This window comes from Astatotilapia calliptera, chromosome 5 (assembly GCF_900246225.1).
Source record: "Astatotilapia calliptera chromosome 5, fAstCal1.2, whole genome shotgun sequence".
In the NCBI taxonomy this organism is placed as follows: domain Eukaryota; kingdom Metazoa; phylum Chordata; class Actinopteri; order Cichliformes; family Cichlidae; genus Astatotilapia; species Astatotilapia calliptera.
The window spans coordinates 24,241,918-24,255,563 of record NC_039306.1 but is presented as its reverse complement, the minus strand read 5'-3'; the positions used below and the strand labels follow the sequence as shown (position 1 = coordinate 24,255,563).

The 13,646-nt window shown below is 42.0% G+C and overlaps 2 protein-coding genes and 1 non-coding gene across 3 annotated transcripts; 2 read left to right on the top strand and 1 right to left on the bottom strand.

Annotated features, from left to right (window-relative positions):
• Positions 1–464: 464 nt before the first annotated feature.
• LOC113022690 (zinc finger protein 497-like) lies at positions 465–5,463 on the bottom strand. Its single transcript, XM_026168360.1, has 2 exons — positions 5,159–5,463; positions 465–3,348 (listed from the first exon to the last, which is right to left on the bottom strand). The coding sequence occupies exons 1-2, from the start codon at positions 5,337–5,339 to the stop codon at positions 2,429–2,431; spliced, it is 1,101 nt and encodes a 366-aa protein (XP_026024145.1). The 5' UTR covers positions 5,340–5,463; the 3' UTR covers positions 465–2,428.
• A 2,659-nt stretch (positions 5,464–8,122) lies between these two features.
• Positions 8,123–13,403, top strand: gnl3 (G protein nucleolar 3). Its single transcript, XM_026168359.1, has 15 exons — positions 8,123–8,255; positions 8,453–8,511; positions 8,671–8,811; positions 8,987–9,106; positions 9,185–9,265; positions 9,346–9,481; positions 9,589–9,692; positions 10,426–10,576; positions 10,689–10,776; positions 10,960–11,137; positions 11,241–11,383; positions 11,604–11,740; positions 12,421–12,569; positions 12,798–12,864; positions 12,957–13,403. The coding sequence occupies exons 1-15, from the start codon at positions 8,243–8,245 to the stop codon at positions 13,055–13,057; spliced, it is 1,668 nt and encodes a 555-aa protein (XP_026024144.1). The 5' UTR covers positions 8,123–8,242; the 3' UTR covers positions 13,058–13,403.
• LOC113023124 (small nucleolar RNA SNORA47) lies at positions 10,191–10,323 on the top strand. The gene has a single exon (XR_003272517.1). It is a non-coding gene; the product is annotated as a small nucleolar RNA SNORA47 (small nucleolar RNA).
• Positions 13,404–13,646: the final 243 nt, after the last annotated feature.

Below are 13,646 nucleotides of genomic sequence, written 5' to 3'. Positions count from 1 at the left end.
TAGCACACATTTAATCAGCATTCTTAAATACAGCCATGGCACAAATAACCTTCATTTGTCCAAAGTCTGAGGCGCTTTCATAGTTTAGTAGTTATACATTTGCCTCCCATATGAAGAGGCTGTGCTCAAATCCTGGGTAGTATTATTTAGAATTCACTGGAACATTGCAATTCGTCAAACAAGAAAATTCAAGCTGCCAGAAGTTTTGTCTAGATGTGCAAACATTAGTGTCTTGTACCTTTGGATGCTTGATGTGATTGGCTATGAAAATAATCTCTCTTAGAATACTTTGGCCACATATGAGACAACAGCAACAAATACTCAACTGCTAGTTTATTAAAAAATAACATTTAATACATATTGATACAACACTGTACAGTATGTGTGCGCAGGGGAACAAAGATGTCCCAGAGAAGACTGTGAGTTGGGCTGCTGGTAAGTTGAGAAGATGTGCTGGAGTTTAGTTCTTTTTTTTTTTTTCATGCTGCATTCATCACATGTAGAGGGACAAATGATGCGAGACAAGGCCTCCTTAGCGACTGAGCTCTGACACACTCTGGAAAGACCACTCTTTCGTTATCGTTCATCTTTTTGCACGATACGTGGATACAAGTTTCTTTTTTTGTATTTACTTCAGCTACAAGCAGAGAAAAAATTAAATTGATCATAACTGTTTAATGCTTCTCAACTGCCCCCAGTTATGAATGCAGCATTAATCCTGAGAGGAGAAACTGATGAATCTGCTGTGAAGGGATCAATCACTGTGAAGAGGAAGGACTTTAATCCATGAAAAACCAATCATAACTCTTAAGTGGAGGGAGGCCACTCCAAAAACATTTAAATGATCACTACTGTGAATGAAATCCCTGAAAAACCACACAGTTTCTGCTAATACTGCCTGGTCCTGTCATAGTGTCAATTCCTGCATCATCCAGGACTAATGCAATAGTGCATGTCGTTAAAACAAACAAAAAAAGACATCACAAAATTCCTAAATGTATAATGGGTCAGAAACAGTGGATTTTATACAGAATCTCACAAAATAGTGGTGCACTCTCCTGACAGATGTATCCTCCTTTTAATCAACATCATGAAACAAGAGTAACTTTCAGACATGCGCACAGTATCCTAATGCACCTTGGACACTTTTCTGTAGAGGTCAAACCTCACTAAAGTCAGACCTTGTAATGTGCCACTTTGTGCACAAGTCTGAAATACATCCAGTCACATTACTGGATAGATAAAAACACAAGAATGCCAAAGCGCATGCCTCTTGTGCTCTTTGACAGGTGTTCAGCTCAGCAGACATTCCTTTATGATGCCTTTTAGCTGCGTAATACAGAACAGGTAGGGACCTGTCCGAGCCTGTGTGAGAGGGTCAGGGGACGCTTCTTTCAGCAGCACCTTCATTGCAACACACAGAGAGACTCTTCTCCTGACAACAATGACAGAGAGAAATAACCCTAAAGTGTGCACATTGTTTGCACACACAGGAAAAACTGTGTTTGCACGACTCTTCATCTCTGCAGTGGAAGCAGTAAGTTATGTGAACACAAAAGTTTGTGTTAAAATGACATGTGCCGTAAGTTTAACAGGCTGATAAGGCAAGCATGTCTGAAAAGGGCTCATGTGAGATAGCAGCATGTAAGTATTTAATGTAACAGCACCTAATTTAAAAAAAAGAAAAAAAAAAAAAGAAAGTTAAGTTAGACAATAAGAAAATTGTTGGAGATAAATGTTAGATCAGACTCTTCCTTTTATATCAGCCACATCTCCAGTTTACAGGGCTTTTTGGCAACACTAATATTTTTCTTTTAAAAAAAAATGCTACATTTAAAAATAAAAGTATTTTATTTTAAACGGCAGTGCTTTAGCCATGTAATACACAGGTTTTATTTACCAAACCATCACTATTAGCTCTGTTTGTTAGCTAATAAAATTAAGATGATTTTATGCATACATTGCTCTTTAGTTTAAGTCATAAAGTGAGAGATTTTAAAACTCATGTGTGACTTGGAAGTGACCGGCTGCTCATAAGCTGTGACTGTGCTGGACATTCTTGCAGATCTTGATGTGTCTCAGCTTCAAGATGTGGGTGGAAGACTTCTTCATGCTATTTATTTGACTAAAGAAAGGCTAGATATTACAGAAAGTCTAGCTAATGACGCAAATGGTGTCAAATATTTAACACTCAGTGACAAGTACAAAAAATGTGTTAAACAACAAACTAAACTGGCTAATATAAATTCTATTGATGGACTGAGGATTATTAGGTTAGAAAAAAAAAAAGTTCTCCAGGATTTGCAGAATTTTTCGATCCTGAAATATTGGAAGAAACAACTCATCGTCCTAATGGCAGCAATTTGAGCTTTTTATAGAAAAGTTTCTTCAAGATTCACACAACAGATTGTATAGCAACACAGTTGCATCATTGCCCTGAGAAATATGTTCCCTCACGGCTATGGGTCTGAAGATGCCTTTTGATTTTGTCAGAGCGGCTGAAGCACTTGCCACACACAGGACAACTGTATGGCTTTTCTCCTGTGTGGATCCTCATGTGCACCTTCAAGTGAGCCATCTGTGTGAAGCCCTTTCCGCAAATCTGACAGCGGAACGGTTTTTCTCCCGTGTGGCTACGCTGGTGTTCTTGAAGTCTGCCTGAGGAGCTGCAGCATTTTCCGCATACTCCACAGCGGTAAGGTTTTTCCCGAGTGTGCACTTGCACATGCACGTGTAAGTGGCCAATGTGACTAAACGCCTCACCGCAAACTTTGCAACAGAAAGAAGACATGTGGCCTTGTAGGGGGGACTTCTGATGGGGACAGTCTACGGCGCTGGCTCCCTGGTTCCGCATGTGAGAAGCCTGTCCTCTGTTCGCTGCGTTTCCAGCACCCTTAGCACCAACCATCTGTCCGCCATTCTCCACCCCAATAATGTCAATGTTGTTCTCGTTTGAGCAGTTTGGATTGACCGGTGCAAGAGGCTGGGCGCCGTTGTTGGAGGAAGTCGAGCCTCTGTGGCCAGCTCCGCTCTCTGCCTTCACATGCCTCGGGGGACCTCGAGATCCAGGATCCCTTTCCCTGTTTTCCACACCCTGATTCTGCGGGACGTTGGATGTGTGTGGGCCATCCTGGGGATATTCATTTCCAACACGAGGAGGAGAGAACATATTCTCTGATGTGCTGCAAGAACCATGTCCCCGAAGCTGATCATCCGCTTGGTTGGCCCGCATATCTCTTTTGTCCTTGATCTGAATAGGAATGCGTTCTTCGTGCCCCATGCTGGGACTCCACTCGCGTCGCGGATGCTCACCATCCTCCTCGTCCAACAACGCCATGGACGGACGATCTGAAAAGACATTGGAAGGAAGCTGGTCAGACGAAACCACTGACTGCATTGAAGAAAATATGTTAACAGCCTGTTGATGACATTTGAAATCAAATATTAAAATCCCTTGTTCCTCAACACAAGAGCTTGAAGAAATGGTAGATGCATCTTCTTTGTTAACCTTTTTCTGTTCTTTCTTTTTAACATGAAACAGGCAAAGAGCTGAACATGCGACACTCTTAAGTAAAACTAATAGAACAGAAATATTTCATTTTAGTTATGCCATGTTAAAAATCTGACGCGGTCACAGCTTACAGTACGAGTGACATGGTGGCATCCTAAACCTTTTGTTTTATGACCAATAATGGCAAGACTATGGCCTAAAGACGTACTCAGTAAATACAGTGTATGTGTAGTCTAGCTACAAGGGTAAAGTTAAAGTGTACCATTTTAAAGATACCATCCAAAGTCTGTTGATGGTGACATGTTGGACATCCTGTCTATATAATTATTACAGATGTTTTAACTGCATATTTTGCATCAGGGTCACTGAGGTCATTGTCCCAACAACTTATTTCAATGCATTTTCCCCAGAAAACTAAAGCAAACCAGGCCTTTGTGGTGATTGCCCAACCCCACACCTCCTTTTGAAACCTGAATAACAAAAGAGTGTACCTGTAAATTACTTTGGGTCAACTTCTTTTGTTTTAAATTATTCTATATAGATAAAGTTATGCCACATTTAGCCACTCCAATCTTAACTGTGCGGATCTGGTGAAAGTCCCACTTTCTGTCAGTGCAAAAAATTAAAAAAAAAAAATTCCCTGAGATATCTTCATATAAAGGTGAAATTTCAACCTTATGTCTGTTTCTCTTTAACATAAAGTAATGCTGCTGTAGTAAATGAAAGAAATCTCTCAGCATGACTCTTAAATTGTAAGAGATGCATATGTAATATTACAGAAAGGTTTCAAGTAGCTTGTTGCCCCAACTATGTTATAAAACAGGAGAGTTTAATTGTTAATTATTTTTTTTCAAATCCTTAATTGGTTTGGGAAGTTTTATTGTAGACAAAGCTATAAAACTTTCAAAAACAGATGCAGCAAAAAGTCAGACATTTATGCCATCCTTCACATTTTCCAAAGCCATTCATTAGGCTAAACTGGAGTCTTTGCCTGGTCCATTCAGGCACCCCAGGCCTTATGTTTAACACCCCTGACTTTAAAGTGATGTATTAAAAGAAATTACAGAGGATTTAACAGGAATTTGGTAATTTAGATTAATGTGTCATGCAAACAACAGTATCTATATTTCTAATAATTAAATGGCATCTCTGCCAGCACTTTGGAACCCGAGTGAATTATGGGTGTTTGTGAATGAGGGGTTTAAGACCGGGGTAAACAAACACTGCTGACACATCACTTGTGTGGTGGTTTGTTTGCTTTTCCTTCTCCAGCATGTGTGACTGTCAGATAATGTATGCGTCTGCAAAACAAATTCGTTAGTATACACACAAGGATCCAGATACAGCTCAGTGCTAGCCCGGGTATAGGCACTAGGCTAGTAGACTAGCAGGCTGGCTAACGAACAAAGGTTGCTATCGCGCTAGCCCCTACACAACAACAGCACCAGCAGCTAACATCAACTAGCTTGTCAGCGACCAAACTGGACTTGCTTGGAAGCGGGTCGAAATTATTCTGCTGCTGCTGCTCTTCATCATTGACGTTTCTGTTTCAGTTCCTCTGCCTACCAATCCCCGCTTCCCTGCATACACTCGGCTAATAGTGCAGAAGAAGAAACCACTGCACCGTTAGCTTAGAGTGGAGCTAACCTGGCCATATTTCAATCCCAGCCTCTCGCAGCCTGCGTCTCAGATGGTCGTTCTCCCGCTCCCGGATCGCTATCTCCTCCTGGTACTCCAAAATCGTGTCCTCGACAGATTTGTAAATCTCCTGCGCAGCAAGCATGAGACGCTCAGTCAAAAAGACGTTTAAAAATTGCAGTTTGGTCATTTTTGTTTTGGGCTGCACGGAGCTCCTGCCACCAGCTAAAACGGACCAAAAAAAAAAAAAAGATGCTCGACCCCGTCACGTGACCCCCAACTACTTTCTTCTGCCTTCTTACCCCCAGGGATTGTCTTCCAATGATTTTTGTTTTTCGTTATTTTTCCTGTGCTTTGACTTGCAGTTTTGGGGTTGTTTCATTCTTATTGTGCAGAATGTTTTCAATTTCTTTTATTCGTTTCAAATTCATTGGGCTTTTTTTTAAATGTAATTCCAACACGTATCCGTTTCTGGTGATTTAAAATTTGCACTCAGGAGCCAGCAAGAATGAGAACACACAAAAATAAGGAATACAAATAATATTTGCTGTGTTATTTATTTATTTATTTATTTATTTATTTATACAAAATATCACGTGTACATAAGATTTGTTGCAAGAGTTGTTGAAGCTAGGGTGAGAAGAGAGGTGATGATCAGTGAGCATTTGAGATTGTTGATGGAGAAGCACAGTAAGTCATAAGGAGCTGCACTGTGCCTTTGTGGATGTAAAGAGAGAATATGACAGGGTGCCAAGAGAGGAACTGTGACACTGCAGGAGAAAGTTAGAAGTGGCAGAGAAGTATGTGTGGGTGGTGCAGGAAATGTATGAGGTATGAGGTGAAAGATGGGTTCAAGTGGAGGTGGGATTGGGTCTGAGCACCTTTTTGTTTGCAGTGGTGATGGACAGGTTGACAGATGAGGTCAGACAGGAGTGTTCGTGGACTGTGATGTTTGCAGATAACACTGTGATCTATCTGGAGGTATGCTCTGGAGAGAAAAGGAATGAGCAAGACAGGGTAGAAATGTGTGAAAGAGAAGGATGATGGGTATAGGGAAGCTGATAAGAGCAAAGGTAGTGAAAGTGGGTGAGTTAGGATACCTGGAGTCAACCATCCAAAACATTGGACAGTGCACAAGAGAGGTGAAGAAGAAAATTTAATCAGGGTGGAGTAACTGAAGACAAGTGTCAGGAGAGATTTGTGACAGAAGCATAACAGCAGGAGTGACAAGGAAGGTTTATAAGTTACTAGTTAGACCTGGTATGATATACGGCTGGAAGACAGTGTCACTGACCAAAAGAGAGGAGGCTGATCTGTAGTTGGCAGAACTGAAGATGTTGGGATTTTCTGTGGGAGTGACCCGGATGAATGAATGAGATTAGAAATAAGTACATCAGAGGGAAATCTGAGGAGACGAAGTTAGAGAACAAGACTCCTGAAAACTCAGTGACTGGATTAAACACACACACACACACACACACACACACACACACACACACACACACACACACACACACACACACACACACCTTCATACATCAAGCTGCTTTTTCCCACTGTCATTGTTGCACTTTTCTATTGCACTGTTGTGTCTGCACTGTCTTGTGTCTGTATTGTTCTGTTCTGTCTGGTTTCATTGTGTTTAGTTTTGGGGGGTTTTGTTATTTTTGCACAATCGCACTTTATGTAGTCCTGTGTTGATTGTCTGTTATATGTTATATGTAGCACCATGGTCTTGGAGGAACATTGTCTCGCTACACTGTGTACTGTACCGCTGCACGTGGTTGAAATGACAGTATGCCACTTGACTTGACTTGACTTGACTTGACTACAAGCCCATTATCATCAATGGAGCTCCAGTGGAGAGGGTGCAGTCCTTCAAGTATCTTGGTGTCCACATCTCCTCAGACCTGACATGGGCTGCCCACATTCAGGTCCAGACCAAAAAGGCTAGGCAGCGCCTGTATCACCTACGACAACTGAGGAAGTTCAGGGTCTCTCCAAAGATCCTCAGGATTTTCTATACAGGCGCTGTGGAGAGCATCCTCACACAGAACATGACATCGTGGTTTGGGAACAGCTGTGTGAAGGACCAAAAAGCTCTCCAGAGAGTGATCCGTACAGCAGAACGCTGCTGCAGGATTGCTCTCCCCCCGCTTCAGGACACCTACACCAGGAGATGCCGGACTAGAGCAGCGCAGATACTGAAGGACCCGTCCCATCCTGGCAACAAACTGTTCCAACTTCTGCAATCTGGTAGAAGGTTCCGCATCTTCCGGGCAAGGACAGAGAGACTCAAGAGGAGCTTCTATCCCCAAGCCATCCGTGCCCTAAACACACACACCCGCCCTCTCACATCATCTATAATTGACTGAGTCAGGACTCTTCCAGACACTAAACCAAGGCACAATGTACATTTCAATTCCTTTAATTTTAAATATGTTTATATTGTCTATCCTGTAAAATAGTCAGATGTCTATTCATATTAATGTACAGAATTCACCTGCTTGCTGCTACTACTGCACATTCACCCAATGTATATACTATATGTGTGTGTGTATATATATATATATATATATATATATATATATATATATATATATATATAATGTTTTTCCTCTACACCCCCCCCCCCCCCCCCCCCCCCAATTTTTTTTGCTCATGTCGAGGAGCGTGTCAGGCTACATTTCACTGTGTGTTATACTTGTATAACTATGCATGTGACAAATAAAGAACCTTGAACCTTGAACCTTGAAGACTGAGATATTTGACTACGTGTAGAGGGGGGAAGGTGGATACACTGGACACAAGATGTTGAATATGCAGCTGCCACAGAGGAGGAAAAAAGGAATCCCACAGAGGAGATTCATGGACGTAATGAAGAAGGACACGGTTGGAGCTACAGAGGATGAGGCTGAGGCAGATGATCCGCTGTGGCGAATGAAGAACAAGATTGTAACTAAACCCTCCTGACCAGCAGGTGGCGAAATCCCAACCACACGCTGAAAGAACCGGAAGTGACATGACATCAAACTTCTCCGTCTCCCACGTGTGAGAGCATTTCAGTCACATTGGTAGGTCTGCGGCTCCATCATGAAACGACCAAGTAAGTAAATAACGTTGTTACAATAATACTTCATTATGAATAAAGTGGAATAATTATACAGAGCTTTACTGGTCTGTTAATCACGCGGTTAACGAGCTAGCGGCTGTCATTGGTGGCCGGTAAACCTGTTCAGTCGGCTTTAGCGCGGCTTCCAGCTAACAACCACTAACTGTTTTATTCTTTTCTGTCGTCTTCAGAGTTAAAGAAGGCAAGCAAGCGGCTCTCATGTGCCAAACGTTATAAAATACAGAAGAAGGTAAGCGCCTTAACTTTGACACTAACTTCTAGCAGGACGTTTGAGTAAATGTTTCCCACAGGAGGCCCATGTGGACCAGACTCTTTTTTTTTTTTTTTTTTTCAAACGGATTTTTGTGTCCCCATGTAACTGAGTGACCCAGTCTTGTCGTGTATTTAGGTCCGGGAGCACAACAGAAAGCTAAGGAAAGAGGCAAAGAAGAAAGGAGTGAGCAAACGAGTGAAGAAGGATATCGGAGTGCCCAACAGTGCTCCTTTCAAAGAGGAGATCCTCAGAGAGGCAGAACAGAGGAGGCTACAGGTTAGCAGTCAAATGGCTTTTCTTGCGCACATCATCACGGGAGCATGTTGAAGGTTAATGCACAGTCCCGATCTAACCATGAAAAAGTCTGTGCTTTGATCATCATGACATTCATGTGCAGTATGTCTCTTGTGTTGGTAAAGTGTAAGAGTCTTTCAATGAATCTGTCTCATAGGTCGAGGAAGAAAAAGAAAAGAGGAGGCAAGCTAAAAAGGAGCAGCGAGCCGAGAAGAGGAAGAAAGAGAAGGAGGCTGCGAGTAAAGCAGCAGAACCCACGGCGAAGAAGGCTCGCAAGGTAAAAAGGCCATCGCTAAGACCTTATGTGTATTCAACTTTTAAGCTCTTCTCTGCTGACCTTGTCTTGTTTAAATAGGATGACAATGGAACTCAGTCAGAGAAAAAGCCTGCCCCAGACAGGAGCTCAAAACACTTCCTTTGTGCTGAATTAAACAAGGTAAAACTACCTGCTCCCAGGTGTGGTCTAACCCTGGAGAATAATAGCTCTTAACGCTCGAGGGATCTCCTCTGTTTCAGGTAATCGATGCATCCGATGTAGTAATAGAAGTCCTCGACGCTCGTGATCCACTGGGGTGCAGGTGTCCACAGCTCGAGGAGGCTGTGCTGCAGAGAGGAGGCACCAAGAAATTACTTTTGGTTTTAAACAAAATAGGTAAATTGACTTGGGATCCTGCCTCATGTTTCACGTACAGTTTAAACCCTGATGTGTTTGCGTGAATTTCATTGGATTAAACTGGTTTTTGGCTTTGTCTGTTGCAGACCTGGTGCCAAAAGAGACCGTGGAAAGGTGGATCCAGTGTTTGCAGCAGGAGTTTCCTGCTGTGGCATTTAAAGCATCGACACAGCTGCGGGATGGAGTTGTGGTAGGTGGTGCATTTTACTCTCCACACTTTAAAAACATGAAGACTTTGCCATTCAGATTTTGCCACAACAGCCAGTAGTTCCGTAAGTTTGATTTATTTAGTTATTTTTACGCTGGATGCGTGGCACAACCCCAAGTAGATTTGTGTCTCCGCCTGGGATTGAAAAAGAGTCAATTCACCTGAGATTTTGCACAGTGAGATTTTGCTAAAATGATTTTCTTGCCATCACCCAACATCATAACTAAAAAGCGAAAGGGAGACTGATCACATCTCATGTTTGGTCAATACTGAACTGGTGACAGCTCCAACTTTCTGCTTTGAAAGCAGTCCACCGTCTGTTTAGATCACAGATGCAGTTTATTCATTTTCACGAGTTGTCTGTCATAGAGGGCTGAAATAACGAGCGTGTTTTAAAACTGTTATTCAACAGTGGCTAGTGTGAGTTCTGTGGTTACTAAGAAATGTTAGAAATTAGGGTTGTTGTTTTTTTTAATGATGTGGAGGACTGAGAAGGTTGGACAGCTTCTTCTGTGCTGTTATAACTGGTTATAGCCTCCAAGAGTAGTAAACAAACCACATGATTAATTCAGCCTGTTCTACGCAGAGCTGAGATGTGTTTGTGGATCATTTTTAAAAATCTCTATGCATGCAGACACGAGGTATCCATTTTTACAAAAGAGCAATCCTCAGCCACTTTAACTGTTCATGATATCTCTGTTTCGCTCTTCATTAGAAAGCCAAAAAGCGCAGGATAGTGGCCTCTAATGAAGTGCTGGACAGATCCAGAGGAGCAGCCTGCTTTGGAAACTGTTGTCTTGCAGAGTTGCTCATAAGCTACGCTGATAAAACGCAGAGTGAAGGTTCACTCCGAGTCGGCGTAGTCGGTAAGTTTTTCTTTCTTTTTTTTTTTTTGCCATCAATGTCCTTGATGGGTGTTTCATTCACTGTCAATTGTTCAGGGTACTGAATCTTTTGCACACTTGCTTTTACCTTCAGGTTTTCCTAATGTTGGGAAGAGCAGCATCATCAACAGTATAAAGGGGTCCCTAGCATGCAATGTTGGCATCAAGAGAGGCACCACCAAGTAAGTGGCAATCTTTAAAAATCCAGTCTCTAAGTAGAACTCTTCTGTATCACTGCTTGCAATTGTTCTGTTTAGTTTGCTTTAAAAGTTGTAATTTAAGTGAATATTGGTGGTGAATACGTTTCTCTGACCCTCTCGCTTGTTTTGCATCATCATTTTTTTTTCCTCTCTACAATTCACCAGAATGATGCAAGAGGTGCACATCGCAAAGAATGTGAAGCTAATAGACAGCCCAGGAGTTGTGGCATCGCCATCCAACCCTCCGGCCTCGATGGCTCTGAGGAGCCTGCAGGTGGAGGAAGGCGGTGAGAGTGTGCTGGAGGCTGTCAGGAATCTGCTTAAGCAGTGTGATAAGACCCAGGTACGAAGAGTTTCTCTCACAGGAGGTGTTAACATTACAAATTTGGTCGCTGCTGTAAATTACAGTTTTAATAAATTAAGGTTATTTGTTCTGATTGTTCCAGATCATGCTTCAGTATAACATCCCAGACTTCAGAAATTCTCTGGAGTTTCTGACCCTTTTCGCCAAAAAGCGTGGTTATTTGCAGAAGGGCGGTGTTCCCAACACAGAGCAGGCGGCCACCACGTTTCTTGCAGATTGGACAGGGTGAGTGTGCGCACTTTTATACTGTCTTGGGAAGGTGGGCAGCTGCAGTGCATGACTGGAAATGAGGACAAAATGCACTTCTGGAGTTCATCATGAAGACTTCTAATCCAACTCTGATCCAGATACTGTGCTGTACTGAGCTGTAAATATGCTGCTTGGCAAACTGCTTAGTGCTTTTGAATTAAAAAAAATCCTGCTCTGTGGCTTGATGTCTCCTCAGAGCCAAACTGAGCTACCACTGTAAGGCACCAGAAAACCACAGCCTTCCTGCCTACCTGTCTGATGCCGTGGTCACTGAGATGCAGAATGGCTGGAATCTAAACAAAATAAAAACGGGAAACAAGGAAACTCTGAAAGGTATTAATGTGAAATTTTGTGAAGTTTTTTTGGGGGGGGTGAGTGTCATTGTGTAATGTAAGGCAAACACAGTACACTATTACAGAGGTAAATGGTTCCCGGCCACTTTATTAGTTACACCTGGTTAGTTACTGGGTTAGAGCCCCTGTTGCCTTCAGAAGTGCCTTAATTACTTGTGGCATAGATTCAGTGAAGTGCTGGAAATATTCCTCTGGTTTTGGTCGATACTGAAATCCCAAAAGATTTCAGAGGAAGCAGGTTTCAGCTGATTTTTGAGTTTTGTGACATGGTCCGTTATACTGCTGGAAAAGGACATTGTCAGCAACATTAAACATAATAAATAATAAGCAAATGATGCTCAAATGGTTTTAAGAGGTCCAAAATGTGAAATGGACCAATCCATCTGACACAACTATCATGCACATTTAGAGTCATAAAATCACCTTCCTTTCTCATCTGATGCTTGTTTTGAAATTCAGGGATTGGTTGATAGAGGTCTAGAAATAAAAGTTGAGAGTGCAGGAAGTAGTTACGGTTAATATTAATGTTCTATTCGTGTGAGGTGTAAAGAATTGCAGTTTGGCCTTTTGAGGCCTCAAGTGGGCTTTTCAGGTCAGCACTTGTGAATGTATTACAGTGTTTTCATTTTTTAATCTTGTTGAAAACATTCCCTTTTGCAGCTGTTAGATTTCCAAACCAGGCCAGCAGTATAGGATTCACCTCTAAAGGGCCGACTTCAGGTTTGCTGAGTGTCGCCGACATCCCTGAAGGAAAGCCTGGAGCTGCAGCCACAGAAGAAGAAGCAGAGCAGAACGAAGAAAGCAGCGAGGTAATTACAGATGGGAAACCTGTCAAACAATAGAGCTGCTTAAAATGTTAATGATGGTCCACTCTTCTGGAAATGAGGACAAAAATGCAAGTCTTGAATTGTTCATGAAGACTTCTAATCCAACTCTGATCCTGATGACTGGAACCCTTTTTTTTCTCTTAATAAAACACACTGTATATTTTTGAGCTTGTTGAGTTTAAATAACTGAACCATCCGCTCTTCTTACAGACTGAAACCACGGAGGACTCGAATAAAAAGGAGAAAGCTGAGAAACTACAGAAAAAGACAATCAAAAGTAAATGTTTTGAAAAAGATTGCTTTCATTTGTCACTAGAATATTGGTCCCATCAAGGCAGCTACTTAACATCTCCTGCTTTCTCGTTGCAGGAAAAAAAGGAAACGTGCGTTTTCAGTCTGTCCCCATTGACATCAGCCTCTCAACAGCTATCACAGACGACGCCTATGACTTCAACACTGATTTTAAATGATTGAGCGGGTGCCTGCAGCCTGGTGGACATTCAGACTTTGGATTCAGCAGAATGCATGAAAATGATGATATACAGTCACTTGGGTGCCTTCACTTGTCCTGCTAGTGGACTGATTTCAGAGTACAGCTGGGTTGAACCCAGCTTACTGTGGGATTAATCTGAAAGTTTTCAACTGATAAATCAGTCGGTTTGTTTTTCTTGGAATAACCACCAACCAAGAGATGGACTTTATTGCATAGCATGCATCTGTATATATCTGATTCTTTACAAGATCTTTGTAATATCTTGTATTGCAGTGTAAATAGACATCGTACTACCAAGGTAATAAACCTGAAAAGAAACAATCTGTTGCCTTCTGCTGTGTGGAGTTTGTTTTTTTAGATCAGTACATTTCAATATGAAAACCCTCTTTAATTCAGTTTTATTTATATCTACAGAGCCTACAGTAATACCAGAGAAAACCTGAACAATCGGACAACCCCCTATGAGCAAACATTTGGTGATAAAAACTAACTTTTCTAAACTCCCTTTTAACAGGATGAACCCTCCAGAACCAGGTTCAGGGAGGGACATCCATCTGACACAACCC

Bases quoted from the DNA above. Each gene is read 5' to 3' on its own strand.
- LOC113022690 (XM_026168360.1), bottom strand. From the start codon at position 5,339: ATGACCAAACTGCAATTTTTAAACGTCTTTTTGACTGAGCGTCTCATG. The intron at 3,349-5,158 runs GTTAGCTCCACT...ATGTCTTTTCAG, and splicing joins TGGGATTGAAATATGGCCAG to ATCGTCCGTCCATGGCGTTG.
- gnl3 (XM_026168359.1), top strand. The intron at 9,482-9,588 runs GTAAATTGACTT...TGTCTGTTGCAG, and splicing joins TTTGGTTTTAAACAAAATAG to ACCTGGTGCCAAAAGAGACC. The intron at 11,384-11,603 runs GTGAGTGTGCGC...ATGTCTCCTCAG, and splicing joins TTTCTTGCAGATTGGACAGG to AGCCAAACTGAGCTACCACT.